This window comes from Lepeophtheirus salmonis, chromosome 12, assembly GCF_016086655.4.
Source record: "Lepeophtheirus salmonis chromosome 12, UVic_Lsal_1.4, whole genome shotgun sequence".
In the NCBI taxonomy this organism is placed as follows: Eukaryota; Metazoa; Arthropoda; class Copepoda; order Siphonostomatoida; family Caligidae; genus Lepeophtheirus; species Lepeophtheirus salmonis.
Window position 1 is genome coordinate 12573769 of NC_052142.2, and position 17294 is coordinate 12591062.

Here is a 17294-nt window from a genome sequence, read left to right on the forward strand (position 1 = left end):
ACTCGGACAAAGACAAAATTCCGATGGAGACGAAAATCTGACGAAAATCATGACGTAGACGGGACGAAGACAGAACTCTGTTGTAGACGAGACGAAGACAGAACTCTGTTGTAGACGAAACTGTGACGAAGACAAAATTCTGACGAAGTCGAAACTTTGAAGAAGATGAAACTCTGCCAAAGATGAGACAAAGACAAAATAAAAGGTAACTATGACGAAACAATGACGATGTCTGACGAAGACATATTATGACACGGAAAAAATTATGACGAAGACGAAACCTGAAGAAATTATGACGAAGACGAAACCTGAAGAAATTATGACGAAGACGAAACCTGAAGAAATTATGACGAAGACAAATGACTGATGAATACTTTTGGCTGACGAAAACGAGAAGCGACAAGACGAGACGAAACTGAAAATAGCTGACGAAGTTACCACTGTGGCAATGAAGCGGAAAAAAATATTATCGATTGTGTTGTTTTACTTTGCATATTAATATAGAGTAAAGATAAGAGTAGGAACAGTGGGGCAATGATCTACGCAAGTCCACAAACTAGGAGTCAGAGTCTATACTTATACATCGGTGTATTAAAGCAGCTAAATGTAATTTACAGGTCCTTTCCAAGTACAGTAAATACTGTGATAGTGAAAGGAAATAATGAATAATTAACTTACAGTTGTTTTTTTTGCAATAACTAAAATTATATTGTTATTTTAGAGGTTAATATCTTCAATTGATGTATGTTCCATGCTAATACTACATTTCTTGTATTTCTTGGTCACTAAAGGCCTTCCTGTTTTTGTAAATCATAAAACCGTTTTATTAGTTACTTTTTCCTTTTCGTTGTATTTTCCATTAGGGTATTAACAATAATTCTGACATATATATATATAAAACACTATTCTTTGCTGTTGTTGGATCCCAACAAGAAAGTTTTATAGTTTGGAGATGTTCTATAATGGTAAAAATGATCTAAAATTGATATATTATATAGATCTACTTTCAGACATAAGGGATCTAATTTAATGTATACGTGAATTATGTTAATAATTTTAACTAAGGATCTCAATCTTATGTTTTTTTTTCGGGTATGTATAGGTAGACTTGAAGAAGTAAATTGTGACACTCTAATCCTTATATTGGACAAATTGATTTTGAACTACCAATGTTTCATAAATCCTACACAGTAAACTCAGCAGTTTCTATGAACTCTGGTTTATCATCGGGTAGAACTTGAGTACACCAAATGGAGACTACTGGAAAATTGCATCTGCAAGTGGGATATTGGTGTTCTCGATAGATGTGGGATTGAGTGTCTTTAGAGAAAGCTTGTGAGCTTGTTTCACTTTAAAGGTGGATTCTAACATATGAATTTCTTTGCTGTCGTAAAAGTATAGGCGCAAAGATGGTGATCCAGCAAGGTAAATATTTGGACATATCAAGTTCTTCATTCTTTGAAAACAATTATAATGTATTTAAAAATGTAGACCGCATGGACGAGGAGATTAACTCGCTTTGAACTTTCTTGAGGGTGTGGAATTGAGGTCTGAAGATGATCTCTGCACATATTATGGATGTATAACATTTAATTTATGGTGTGATTGTCAACAGACAATGCCACAAAAATGCCACTATTTCTCAAAGAGTCCTCATGATTGGATTGTACTAGTTAAATAGAAACTCTGCTGTTAAGTTTAAACATTGAATACTCCTGAGCTTCTTGTCTTTCATTCTCCCAATTCAGTCTTTGGTTCTAGTTGATGCCATGTTGGTCTTGGAGGTGGTGATGGTGATGAGATGTTTCTGTTACTTTGATGGGATGGCATTATCTTTCAACCGTTTGTAGATTTATATCATTTATATGTAATATTGATTACTAAAATTACAAGGGAAGAAATTACAATATAAATTGAATATTTAAAGGGAGTGTACATAAACTATGTTATAATTTTGTTGTTGACAACTGATAAGGATTAGACAGTGCTTCTAAAAATATTTTATAAGAAATTAGACAAGAAAAACTGTCTCAGAGATTTCCGAGCAATACTCATAGTATTGTGGAGCATTGCTTACCTTTGTTGGAATGTTTTTCTTTTATTACAGGATTTATCTACAGATTCTGTAATAAAATCAGTCACTTTAAAATGCAGACTGCATAGTCTTGAATTCGCTGTTGGTGTCTAGTCAATCGTATCTCTTGTCATTACCCTTGTCTTGGTTAAGCTTTTGGAGTCTTTTATGAGGTATCGATGAAAGCTTACATCCCAGGAGCGGAATACTTTTACACCATGATTAATTAAGTAATAACATAAAAATTAATTAACTATCAGGAAAAACGTTTTCTTTGCTATGATTGATAAAATAAAGGAAGAATGACAACTTTTGTGTGTGGAAAAAAAGGGAGCACAATTTTAAGACACTCTTCCAGTTGTTTAAGTATTCCTTTGCCTCTACCTAAATCAAACTAGTCTACCTTGAATCTGTTTTGTACCTCAAACCCTCTTTGGTGTGAATTGTTTTAAAAATGCAAAATAAAATAAATCTATTTGAATTTGAATATAATTATAATATTTTCACTTCACTAATGCTATGTTAAATGTAGAAGGTTCTCCTATATATAGCAGTAATTCCTTTTATACCACCAAAATCATATTACAGGCATCTGATTGTAACAAAGGCCTTAATTAAGTTTTGACTTAAGTCTTGATCCTGCCTTCTCCTTTTGGAAACGGAGCATAAATAAAATATAACTTATTACTTCGTTTATCTATTAAAAGGAATAAACAATGTAAGAGTATTAGGGTGTTTTTTTTGTTAGCAAGGTAACGCCGTGATAGACGACACGAAAAGGAGAAGCTCAAACTTCGTTGTACCCATCAGTGAACCGACATTTAATGATAAATGTATAATTTTTTTCGACACTGTATATATACTTCCCCACCAACTCTAGATCATAAATGCAGAAAATAAGTAAAATTTGAAAGTTTGCTTACTCCAAATTTGTAAGCAGTATCTAATTATATTTTAAAGTTGAGGGCTAACTATTTTGTTAAATTTCTTAAGATAGGGGTAAAGTTTTCAAAATCAAAGTTTTTGAAATGCATAATCAAAATAACATACAGTAATTCAGCGTTTAATTACTGTCAGATTATTATAATATTATTTTTACATCTTTGCTTATTTCAATTTATAAAATTTTCTTCTAGAACTTAAAGAATAATTTAATCCTTTTGTATATAAGTATAGTCATAAATAAATAAAAAAGATTTTGAAACTGATTCTAATTTATTTTGGATAATTATCCATACCCTTCATTTTTTATAATACATATAAAACTCTCAAAATAATATGATAAACATAATTTTATATCTTATTTTAGGACTAACGGATAGTATGGTAACCGTGGACACGAATTTAAATTATATGCTTGGACAACTGTCATTAGTCGTGACTGAATTCAATCAAGTGAGTAGCATTTATTATAAGTTTGTGTAGATTGGGGTAATTCCTGCATATGTCTTTTCTAGATACGGAGTGAAATTTGCGTTTATTTCCTTCTTTTCATAGGTCATCTCAGCTAATCCAATGAAGTGTCACGACAGATATGCTGATATCTTCCAAATCATTCTTCAATTGTCATGATTACCATATTCATTTTCGGGTTCTTTCATTTTTTAGCATACAACCAGGTCATACTTTCTACAACTCTATGGATAAATATTTAAACAATTGACAAGGTTCATTCATATTTTCTGGCAACATAAAAGATAAAAATATAGTCATTATTTCAATCTACAAATATTGTTAGATTTGAGCATTACTGGAAAACCGATTAATGTAAAAGTCTTATAAGTAATATGGTAACTCAGAAATATACCATATCCACTGACACCACTTGAGTCTTTAAAATGGGAAGGAATAAAAAATAAAATCACAAATATTTTGCTGATTGACAAATTATTTGCTAATTAAAATACTTACACTAACTGGAATTCTGGCAATTGTCAAATCTTAATAGATTGATGTACGTGCTATTACAATGCAGTTTTCAAAAATAGATTTTTATATGGATCTTTGAATTAGTCAGATTTGAATGGGGTAATATGGGAAAGGAAGGACATTGCTAAATTGATATACAATTTTTTTATATATTTGATGTTGTAAGTAAACATATAACATTACGTCATTTATCTTGTAAGAACCAAAAAAACTCTAATAGCTTACATCCCATACAGTATGAACCTTATATCTAGAGTTGTATAAAGTATTAACTGACGCATATAAAAATTAAAAAAAACCGAAAAATTTAAAAATAATCCTGGCGATTCTAAGAATGTATTGGAGGAGAGCAGCTTAACTTGTATTACGTTTTATTGTATTAACTGCGAGCAGCTATACTATGAAAGAAATTAGCATAAACCTCACTCTGTAGCTAGCAAAGATATATGCAGGAATCAATCCGATATTAATCCTCAATTATACTCTGAGTTTAACAATAACTTACACTTATAACTCCCCCAACAAATTATCAGTGTTACTTTCACTATGTTGTCTTTCATGATCAAATGCACTAATTATTAATTTATAATATATAGAAGCTTTTCTCTTTAAGAATGAAAGAAGGATGATAGTTGGAAATTACGGCAAAATTGCTCAAATTGCCAAATAAAAGAAATCTTGCACGCATTTTAGATCATATTTTTTATAAATCTATCTATGATTATCCCTAATACTTTCAAGTCTTCCTCAACAAAAATGAACCAAAACTAACATATTTAATTTGTTAAAAAATAGATTCCCAGTGCAATAAATTACATTTGAATAATATGGTAACTATGAGATGCAGTATATCGATTGATGATATATAGATATTAAAAATATGAAACAAAAAAAACATAAACACACATAAATACATATATTATAGATTTAATGAAAAACTAAGTAAAATATTTTTATTCTAATTTTTAAAAAAGTAAAATATAACTATTCCATAACTGAATAAATAAATTCACTAATTAGCTATAACACAAGTAAAAAAAAATTACTATTTCAAAAATCTTTTAAGCTTACTTTAAGTATGAATAATTAAAGTTTAATTAATAAAAGAGTGCTGAGTTTTTAAAAGGTATATTTCACCATTAATGTGGATTTGAATTCCTTTTATTTGGAAGCAGAAATTTATCGAGGTTAAGTGTTGAAATTTTAAAAATTCCTTGATTCTGAATATATTGTATAAGGAAAATCTAATACATAAGGAAAAATGGTTCTAAAAGAATTGGCCGAAAACATTTTTTCCGAATTACATTTGGCGAATCTGCATTTTGCCAAGGGACAATTTGCCGAGCGGTAATTTCACGGAAGGGCCATTTGCTACAATTGGGCGAAAGTGATATTTAATACATTGACATATACTATACATATTTCAATTCAATTTAAAATGATATTAGAATAAATAGGTACTCTTTCTATGCTAGATATGTCATATAAGTAAATTGATTAGTTTTATTTTGGTGGAATTGGTTAATTATACTTTTTAATTATCATTATACAACAACACAGTAGTATTTGGTAGGAATGTAGTTCGAATCTTTACAGTTCTAGTACTTAAAAATAATGAAGAAACAAGATAACAACTCGAATGGAAGAAGTTGTTATGCTTGTTTGTAAATCCATGAGTATTTTCAAATATGAGTAATCCATCAATTCAAATGATAATTAATTGATGACGAAAAAGTGAGTATCTTCCCTTCGAGTGGCAGTAGTGTTTGTTTATTATTTAATTTACTTAAATGTATTATATAAGTATCAACCTGTGAATAGGAAGTATGTGTAAATATGTATTAATATATGAAATAAAGAATCAGTCTGTTCTAAGTATTTGAAGTGTACTTATTAGTATGTTCTAAACATAAAATGGTGCAATCGGTAGGATCGTGAAGATTGAGTTAACAGAAAGATTCCAGAAAGCCTACAAAGTGTGAATTAGAAGAAGAAAATCGAGGTTTGATAGAGAGGGTCAAAATGTTAAAAGGAAATCTAACATCGGTCGATGAAAATATGAAGGATGATCCGACGATGAGAATGATGAAATAAGCTCGTGAAGAGTCCATCAGAAGAGATGAACATCACCGTGAAATGGTGGAAAGAATGTTTAAATTATTTAATGGTAAATATACTCACGGAGTGGAGGAACGACCTTTGGAGGAAAAAAGTGTCACAAAAATAAATCACGAAATGAAAATACTTATAAATCTCCACCTCAGCTTGAAGAAAACATAGAATATAAAGAATTTGTAAATTGGAGGACCTTATGGGATAATTTTGTGTTAGTTCTTGGATATGGAGATCAGAAGGAAGTAAAAAAAAAGGCAGTTTTTAAGTCTTGTGTTGTTTGGAAATGCTGGATAAGATAGAGTATGCCATTTCAATCGAAATGGATGGAGAAAATTCTTCAAAAAATCATGGATCTTATTGAAAATTACATTGAGAAGCAATTTAGTGTAGCATTGGAACGAGTAAAGTTAGTGGGAAAGAAGCAGAGTAAAGATGAGTGCTTTGATTCATTTTACACGGCTTTATGTTACCAAGGAAAAAATAATGGATTAAGGGTAATTACATTTGAAAACTGGATATCGCACTAATTATAATTGGAATAAATAGTGGAAAAACGAAAAAAAACCTGTTGTCTAAATCACCTGAGTTGTCACTTTTAGAGGTCATATCCATTTGCTGGAGCGAAGAAAAGGGTAAATTCAGGAAGAATCTTTGGCAAGAAAATCAAGTTCGATATTAAGTTTAAAACTAATTATAAAAAGGAGCAGATGAGAGAAGGTCAAAGATGTTCTTATTGTGGAAGAAATTATCATAGAAATAGAGAAAAGTGTCCTGTATATAGGGAGAAATGTAATCAGTGTAAAAACAATAGGTTATTTTAAATTAATGTGTAAATTAAAGAATGTAATATTTCCCATAGAATACACTCATTCTTATGTATACTAATGATTTTTTTTTCCATTTCAAAAATTGGCTCAACCCTATGAAAAGAGTAAAAACACTTGAAAGACTTCATATTAAAATTGATTTGTCATTAAAAAATCAAAATGAGTTTCGTGAATAACATTTCAACTACTACTGGAATTTAATATATACTTCCAAGTGTAAATCTTTCTAAATATAAAATGCTTTTATTCTCAACATAAAAAGGGCAGGTAAAAAAATATCAATACTGTTTTTGGGATTATGTCATTAAGAAAATAACTAAGAACAACAAATTTCCTTTGTTGTTACGAATAAAATAACTAAGGAGAAAAACAATTTTTACTACCAAACATAAAAAATTATGTGCGAAATAAAATAAAGAAAAAATTGCAACGGTTCCATTTGAAGTAGCACAATGAACCTATAGACATAAGAGATTCACTTAACTTTTAAAAAAAATTATGTATTTAACTATTACTAAAGGTTGTTTGTATCATCCATTTTGAGATAAAAAGAAAAACATCTGCATTGCCACATTATATGCTTCCTTGTATTGACGTTGTAAAACGTAAGAACGGGATGTATCAATGAAGTTTAAATATATGTATTGCTTTCATAAATAAATAAATAAAAGTAAAACGTAGCTGATAGAAGAAATTAAGTGAAATATTTGGTTTGACCAACTTGTTGCATTTGCTGAAATGAACATTTTCCCTACACCCGTTTTAAGGTGTTTTTTCACTTTCTTCTTACCATAAAACGAATAAGTGGTGATAAAAACCGTGTGCATTTCGAGTATGTTAAAAAAAAGAAAGCGAAAATCGGCATTGAAGATTCTTTTGGAAGAGAGCGGCTACAATCAGCCGTGACAAGAATGGAAGGCGAGAAGGAGATATACAAGGATATTGGCAAGAATTACTCCAATGTCAAGTCCAAAAAAGACTTAAAATTTTAACTCTGCAACAAATCCTTAAGGGTTCTCTCCGTCTTTTGTAAACGCACACGAATTTTCATTTTTTAAATTGTCAATTCCAAAAAAACTGGGTAAGGTATAAAATACAAACATTTTACATCACTACCAAAAACATAATGAAATATTCGAATGTATCCTGAAGTATTCATGTTTCAAAAACTACTACAAAACAAGTAATCAAATTATTCAAGTACTTCGAATCATTAACTTGTCATTTTTGACTTTAAGTAAACACAGTAACTATTTTAAACAAATATTTATAATACAGTGTAGGTACTACACTTTTTTATAGCTTTAAAAAGTCAATTATCTCATATAGGCTTAATGTACAACTAAACAAAACTGATTGCTATCTTTCCTGTATTTTGATGATTTTTGATCAATTTAGTTTCTCATATTTATTAAGAAATTTAATAAAATAAGCTATTTAGGTTCGAAGTATATATTGAATTAATATTCCAGAGAAAAAAATTGTTTATATCTATCAATTAATCAATTACTTTAAATATGAAGCCTCTTTGAAGTTGTTTCAAGCTTGTTTCTAAATTGAATGTAAGGTCTATTCTATAACTTCAGCTAACATATCAAGGACATGAAGAGAAAATAAAAGTAAGCTTCTAGGTAAGGTCCTTCATTTACTCGATTTTTAGTTGTTATACAAATTTTTATATAAATATATAATTATTATATATATAATTTTAACACATTTATAAAAAAATATATAGCATGGATAAAATATCAAAATACACCCTGTAAATAAGGTTATGAATAAACTTGGTGACTTATTTATTTTTCTTCTTAATGAAAACGAGCTAATCATTCAACTAAATGTGATTTTTTTTATGTGGGTAGAGTTGGCTGGTGTTAAACACTTTACAAAGGAATTCATGGAATTGTTGATTTCAGAGTAGTTTATACAATGACATTTTATATATCTAACTTTAATATTAAAAGAAATAGGTATAAGGGGATTGAAAGATATAACTTGGGAGAAACAACAACACTATTTGGATGATCATTATATTAGTTTGTAGAACAATTATATGCTTCTTGACATATTTATTGTATGACCAAAATTTGCATTAAAATCTCAATATAATAGCTATATAGTGTTGTATTTTATGTTTCAAGAACCTTATGTACCATTAGATTGTCGTGAATATACCAGGGTATGAAATATGGAGTGTCATAATGATGAAAAAATACCAGCTGAAATAGTGTAGACAAGACAGGGACATAAATTTAAGTATAACACATATTGATGGAATATTTTTGGCGTCAAAGAGGTATTTATAATCCAGAAGGAAGAAGTTGGTTAGACTCAAGGAAAGTGATGAGTGATCGGATAAATATCGGTCATTTAGTTATTAGAAAAACCGATGATTAAGTTTAAGTATGATTACATTAGCCTCAAATTCATCAAGATGTTGTCTGATATTTTTGGTCGTATAATATTTGCTGAAGAACGATCCCTAAACGAGAAATTAGAAAAACTCCATTTATGAAGATGACAATCACGAATAATCCGTTCAAGAGAGTGACTATTGATCTAATAGGCTTATAAGTCCCCGTCTAATGAAGGACATCGATATATACAACGATAGGTCACTATGAAAGAAGATATCCCAAGATAATGGACATAAAAAATATAACAACAGAAGCGGTTGTAGAGCTTTTGTTGAGATACAAGGTCAACTTGGTATTCAGGAAAAAGTTATATAAGATCTTGGGACTCAATTTGTGTTAGATCTTGGCCCGCAATTTGTGCCAGAATCGTTTAGGGAGATTTATTTATTAATATTAATGAAGCAAATTATCATAACACCATATAATCCTATGTGTAATCGCTTAGTTGAAAGATTTAATAGTAACTTTAAAACTATAATGAAGAGGTTATGTTATGAAATAACAAAACTTTAAATTGATAAATTGGTAGGACAGTTCGAGGAGCAATTAGATACAAAATAAATTATTAACTTGGGAACATTGTTGTGACAATATAAAAAATAATTATTTGTATTTATTTGAATTAAGAGATAGATTAGATTTACTTTCGAAATTGCAAAGACATAATTGGAAAAATCACAAAATGGTTTTAATCATCATTATAGCGTTATTCGATACCCTGTACTATAGTGGTACCAGTAAACATATATATACACAAATGTATTTTTTTAATATGACACGAATGATCAATTATATTTTTATTTCTTAGATCAAGTATCTACTCTCAAAAATGATTTACCGATATCATAGATAGAGACAAACTTTGCTCTAATAATATAGATGGAAACATGAACAAAATGAGAATTTAGAATTCAACTGATTAGGGTCATTGATAATATTATTAATATTAATTTAAAAAGATTTTCATTTTTATGAACCTTGGTTGTTTAAGCCCTCAAAATGGCCGACAACAACAATGCTGACTTAATATCAAAACAATCTATATTGGGAGCTCATGGGAATAACATATTTTTAATCAGATCTGGTCAGATATCCTAATAAAACTATAGGTATATATTTTTCATAAACCGTAAATGTTAACAGATGAGTTACATTCAACTTATTTCTAAGAACTATGCATATTATAAACTTCAAACATCAACCATTTCCAAATATACAGGGCTGTGGGATTTTTAAATATGTCTTGTTTGTAATTTTCGTGATTCCAAAATTTAATTTAGCATGCAATTTTTACATCTACAAGGAAGAAACATTTTAAACCTTAATACTTCTTAACTTTTATACGAAGAGTTCTTGATGTTTGAATATTTTACTATGCAAAATGCTTAGAAATAAATTGGCTATACTCGTACACATGTAAACGCATAATATATGTAATAATCTCCTTTATACCTATTAAATAGTTAATATGAAGTAGAAGGTTTAATTTCTAACGTTATAATTTGGATGACAGCATAATATGTACATTTGGATGAGAGGAATAAATAAGTTAAAAAATTATAAAAATAATTAAATGCAGAAAAATTTGAAGTCACACAACTTTTATATTTTGAAAGGGAGAATTGTTGAGGTTTGAAGATTATAATTTGAATAGACCAAACAAGTAGTTAGCTTATTTTCATAAATATAAAAAAAAAAAAAAAAACCGCTATTCAATGTAAATTGAAGTGTATCTCTACAATTTATATGAGAGTTAAAGTGTGAGGCAAAGACTTCCCCCACAAGGATGAAATCCTTAACATCGAATTAAGACTAAGATCCGTGCTCCTATGATATTCAAATTAAAATATATAAATTCATTGGTACATCACGTAAATGCAAACTCATAAAACAAAATGTTCCGTAGAAAAGATCAATATTTATAAATAGGCAGATAGACCAGAACTACCGACCAAAAAATCAAACTCTTTTCTCTTATACTCATTATCTATTTTTAAGAAGTTACGTGACGATTCACCTTCCTGGTTACAAAAGAAAAAGTAAATATAAAAAAGGGATTGCAAGATTCTTACCGGGATACTTAATGAGAGAATTGTACGGGCTCTTTTATTTCTCATGGACTCAACATTGAAAGGATTTTATAAAGGATGTAGCAAAATCTGTCCAAGATGTATTTGAAATAGCCAGATCCAAGGGCTTAGAATTTGTGGCTTTGCTCGTCGATTTTGAGAAATCCTTCTATTCTCCCAGTCATTAGTTAATAATTAACGAATTATAAAGCTAGAGATGAAAAAGCACCTGAATCAGGCAATTATTATGTAGGTTTTTAAAAAAAAAGGTATGCCAATTTATAATTATGAGGACTATTAATTCAAATATATCGTTCCCACCTTCTTCTCACACTTTAATCCGGGCATTAAATGGCGTTAAATTGAATAGCCTTTAAATTTATGGGTAGAGTTTCTATTTTTTCCCTGATTTATTTCAAGGGTGGCAAACTTTTCAATGAAGTTAAGGATAATTTAATTCTTAAAGGGAAGAATTCAGAAGAAAAAAAAAATTGTATAAATTTAGATGTTTATTTTATTATTTGACTACTTAAGACAATACATTTCTCCCTAAATACAGAAATTATATATTATTTTATAAATTATATTTTGTATATAAATAATGGAATAAGGAATCGTGTTATTTTGGGGTTCTTTAAATAAATTTGTCTCTATAGATCTGTACAAGTTATTGGGTATGTTTCAATGCTGTATAGGTTAGTTGATGTAACATATAAAAATGAGGAATATTTCATGGAAAAAATTATCCTTAATTGAACATACAAAACAAAAATGAGTAGCTATATATTTTTTAAATCAAATAAATACACTTATAAAAGGTTTCAGATTAGATATGTCGTTTTCCATCAGCCCAGCTACTCAAACGATAAGTTTTCCATTCACATAGAACCTCTCCAGCATTCCATAGGATCTTTTGAGGAGCCTATTCAGACAAATTGGTATGCAAGAGTCCTCATTTCTCGCTGCATAAAAAATAAATAGGATGTTTTTTGATTATATACTCTATTGTAAAGTGCAATATCTATATGTAGGCGGAGACATTACAAGGCAATCTCCAATTTTATTGATGATTTGTAATATTTCCTCAGAAACGTAGTGGTCATGTGCAGTAAGTGAGCCCCTTTTAGGTAATTGTAGAACATATTTCTAGAATGATCTAGACTGAACTTTAAAAATGTGCAGTTTGTCTCTGTAACTTGAACTCTCTATTTATTAATAAAAAGGATTTCAGTAAACATTTTTCATCGGAACTACTTTTCTTTGAGTCCCTGATAGGGTTGCAAAATATTTTTTTTAAAGAAGTATTTACGTACCAAATCAGCCAGAGAATCCACAATTTCGCTTTCAATGGCTTTCTTGCAGATACTTGAAAGAGTTATGATTTCCAATGGCAAGTAGCAAGGGCTTGTAGGTTATAAAACTTAGTATCATGCGGCTTAATCAATTTTTTAATTCTATTAAAAGGTAAGAAGATCGTTAGTGTGGCTTTTGTGGTCTTTCTAAAATTGTCTTTCAATGATTTTTGTCCAGAAATACAAGCAACTTCTGAGGTAATTTCCGGTTTAACTTGTTTATATCTATGTATATAAAATAATCATTTGTTTACATTTTACATTATTAAATAATATCTAAGAAAGGCATAATAAGAAGCGTAAAGAAATCTCCTACATTCAAACTACTTCATAGTGTGATTGAAGAATAACTATAATAGTTTATTATTTTTTGCAAAAGCTTTAGTCAAAATAATGATATATAAATCAAATTAATTACTTTTAAAACAATAAGGATGATTTGGATGGATTTTTTTTTACGAAACATCCAAATATATGGATCTGAGTAATTGCATTGAATTCATATGTGTAAATGAAATTAGGATATCCATGACGTTTAGGGATATCATCCCTTTAGAAAAGGTTTTGTGCCTTACTCGATGGATTTCATCTCACTTAATGGAAGTATCATTCATTGTGTAGATGACCTTTTACACATAAATTGTTTACTTTATCATGCATTGGTTCAAATACACATCCGTGGCTCAATATTTTGTATGGAACTGTTGTATACCTATATAAGAACTTAGGATATATTTAATATAGATGAATACTACTGAAATGAAACGTACAGATAAGGATAAAGAGACTTGTCATTCTTCATCTGCAGCTTTTCTTATGAAGCTCCTTCCAAAGTCTACTCTATTTCGTCTCTTAATATTCTTAGAAAACTCTTTCATTGATCTGAGTTCTTCATTGTCATTCATGTATATATCAGAAAAACATCAACTCATATCTATCACACCTAATCTATTTATAAGGTTGTATTATTTCTGTAAAAATAGAAACTGTATTTCACTTCCGATTCCATTATTACTTCTGAGTCTCTTCTGTCATTGGAAAAAAAAGTAGAAGACGATCATGGGCCATGAAATTAAATGTGGCTCTCCTTCATAGATATCTTTTTTGTTATTACTTACATATATACATAAATAGTTTGTTGGAACTCTTACGTGATAAATATTTTAATTAATTATTAATGATCTTATAACTTTAGTAGTCTTATATTAGAAAATATGAATTTCGCTTTATATACTTTAAAAGTTAGTGTGTCGGAGGTCATATATGAATATCACTCTTGTGAGGATTTAGGATCATCACATCAATATCTAATTAATACATTATGTGAAAAAAAAATAATGTAAGAGCGGTTGTTTCAGTATTCATTATGAGTAAAGGATTGATTAAGTCCCTATAAAATTGTCGAGTAAATAATATAACATTAAAACATAAAATTATTTTCTTTTTTATCAATTTTAAATAATGATATAATGCACCTGCATAAATACTTATTTTTTGATGTGCTTCATTGGTTTAAGTTTATATTCTTATTTTTTCTAAATTGTTTAGACTTATAATATATTTGATAATTGATTAATTTATTACGAATTACAATTACTTCTAAACATGTAGATATTTAATAAAAACGTAAAATTTTAGTTGACTACTCTCATTGGTCTAAGGTTTATTCATCGATATGATGAATAATTGTTTCGTTCCAGAATTCTGTAGTAGTTAAAATACATGGAAGTCTTAAAAAAATCACTGTAGTGCTTACTTTTTCTTATTTTGAAGGTTTTGTTATTAAATATTTTCAGAAATTAAAAAAAGTATTTATATCTTCAACAAAAAAATCCAATAGAATATTGTCACCTATTATAATCTTTGAACACAAATATCAGTGCACCTACACTTCTTTTAAATTTTTGACGTTAAACGTCAAATGCGAAGATCTTTTTGAGCGTTTTAGTTCGGTCAAATTATAAAGTTTACTGGAAAAAAATTTGTTTTTGAAGTAAATGATAATATTCAAAGTAATAGAAATAAATATTTTATTAAAATGAAAACTAAAAAGTTAAAAAAGGTTTAAAAATGTAATGTTGGGGATTAAAATAATAATTTATTTCATAAGGAATATTAATGATGTTCTTAATCTATATATAAATTTCACTTGTCTCATTGTATTGTATGATATATTATTAATATTGAATAAAAGTCATCACTTCTTTTACGAGTAAGAAATTCTGGAAGCTTTATCGAAGAGAACATGTGTGGATGTCCTATTTTTTTAAAATTTATGTCATGTAATTTTGTAAAATATATGATTTCATGATTCACCTACGTCATAAGTCAGCTGTTCCTATCAACATCAAATCAATAATTGTTCTGAAGAACATACCTTGTATCTATATACCTTGGTATTATCCTCTTCCCTCAAACATTCTAATATGAATAGCACCTCCCCCCCCGCGAAAAAAAAAAAAATCTCTCTCTATATATATATATATTTATGGCAAGGGGAATCATTAATATGATATATGAAAACTCACTCCTGCTCATTTTTAGAAGCTTCAGTACCGCTTAATAGTGTTTTGCGTAATTGAGGTAAAAAGATTTAGAACTTTTAAAAAATAATGACGATCATATAAGACTTTATATTTATAAGTGGTAACTATAAAAAAGAATAATCTATCTTTAGAGTAAAATTGACGTGACTATTAGAAACATGAGATACTAAAAAAAAATTCCAACTTTTTCCTTAGTTATAGAATCTTTTGTGTCCAACGAATTTTAATTAATTGTTTTACCTATGTGTATGTTATTTTTAAAAACTATTGAATATGTTTAATTATATGCTTTTAAATCTAATCAACATAATTTACTTAGGTTAAATCAGGTCTTACCAATGCAATGTCAACTCTTGAAGATAACTTGGACGATATAGAATCATACGAAAACATCAAAGTAAATAGACCAATATTATAATCTGTTATAATACTACCTAAGTTTTAAGGACAATTAATATATATTTATGTATTGATTTAATTATATTTCTTTTGGATTTTTAAAGTTATTTTAGTTTACCAATAAAGAACATTTTAAATTACATGGACAACAAGCTTATGTACTGTTGTATATTAGAACGTTACTCTATTTGTAGTCTAATCAAAACTACATTTTGTCACACTTTCTTCATATTTTATTTGGACATGGTATACTTCTCAAATATTGCTTTTTTCATAAATACTAGAGTAGATTTGCGCGGCTTTGCCCATACATTAAGAAATTAAAATTTAATTCTGATCCCTTTTGCTTCAAATAAAAGAAAAATATAGAATTACTGTCGTTGTATGTTGTATGCATCTTTGCACAATTTTCAAAAAGGAGATTATAAGGTTTAGAGAAGAAAAATATTCAAGTTGAAATGCAGTTTACTCAACTTAAATGTTGTTGTCAAAAGGTTTATTCTCTTTTCTTTTTTTTTTCTATAAATATTATAATTTCTTTAACATTTTTTTTTTTGCAAAAATACATCTCAATATACAGCGAGAATAATTCTTAGAATTTGAAGGTCCTTATTTTTTTTAACGGATTTAGGCATTTTTTCGCAAAAATGTTTGTTTTTAGAGAAATAATATTTTAAAGTCGTCATGTCCTTGAAGGCCAAAAAACTTGTTATTAAACAAATTAAAAACACCCGAAGTAATCCAGAGGGGAAATCCATTTGTTTTCAAATTTCATCAATAGTTTTAACGACGTCAACCACTACTAATTGCAACTGATCATTAAATAAATGTTTGCATGGCACCTCTCTCTGTAATTCTTCCTCCACGGATATATGTATCCCTCCGTGTACTCCAGACATGACACTTTCAACATCAACATAGACTAAGCACCTTCACTGTATTCAGCCCAATGTCTCTCAACTGTACCAAAACCAGATGAGTCTGACATCACATTATTTGGTAATGGCCATTGTCACAAGTCACTCCCTTATAGTGTTGCTTGTGTCCACGTAGCGAAGCACTATGGATATATGATCACAACCAGTGGGATCGTTGGTGCCATCAACCTTTAATGTGTATCAAGGAAGGATGTATCAATGCGCTAGGAACGGAAAGGGATTTATCGTAAAGTATTTTTGCCAAAGAAGAAAGAAACACCTGTTTAAGGGCTGTACGGATACCTAGAAGTGTCCAGGGAAATTGTTCTACCCTTTGTGATGAAGTGAGGCGTGCTTTTTAGGAAGATTTGAGTTGTCAATGAAAACGTTCGACTAATCCGTTTGGCTGTGGATGATATGACGTGGTGTGGGTTATTTTATAGCTTAGAGAGATAATGGTTGCCAGAGTTGAAAATTGAACTAACTGTGGGCCTCTGTCAGAGGGTATTTCTACTGGAACGCCTAAACGTCATATCTAGTGTACACACACAATGTTTGTGCACATGTAGTGACGTCTGTGTTAGAGATTAGAATTGCTTCTTGCCACCGAGAAAAACGATCTCTCATTGTAAAAAGAAGAGTGAATCCG

The 17294-nt window shown here is 29.2% G+C and overlaps 1 protein-coding gene across 2 annotated transcripts in view; it reads left to right on the forward strand.

Annotated features, from left to right (window-relative positions):
* Window positions 1-15868, forward strand: part of LOC121126613 (uncharacterized) — an 87800-nt gene extending 71932 nt beyond the window's left edge. For both annotated transcript variants that reach the window (XM_040721916.2, XM_071892076.1), the window contains 2 exons: window positions 3384-3469; window positions 15649-15868. In XM_040721916.2, the coding sequence (XP_040577850.1) occupies window positions 3384-3469; window positions 15649-15747 (185 nt within the window). In that variant the 3' untranslated portion in view covers window positions 15748-15868. The remainder of the gene's footprint in view (window positions 1-3383; window positions 3470-15648) is intronic.
* The last annotated feature ends 1426 nt before the right edge of the window (window positions 15869-17294 follow it).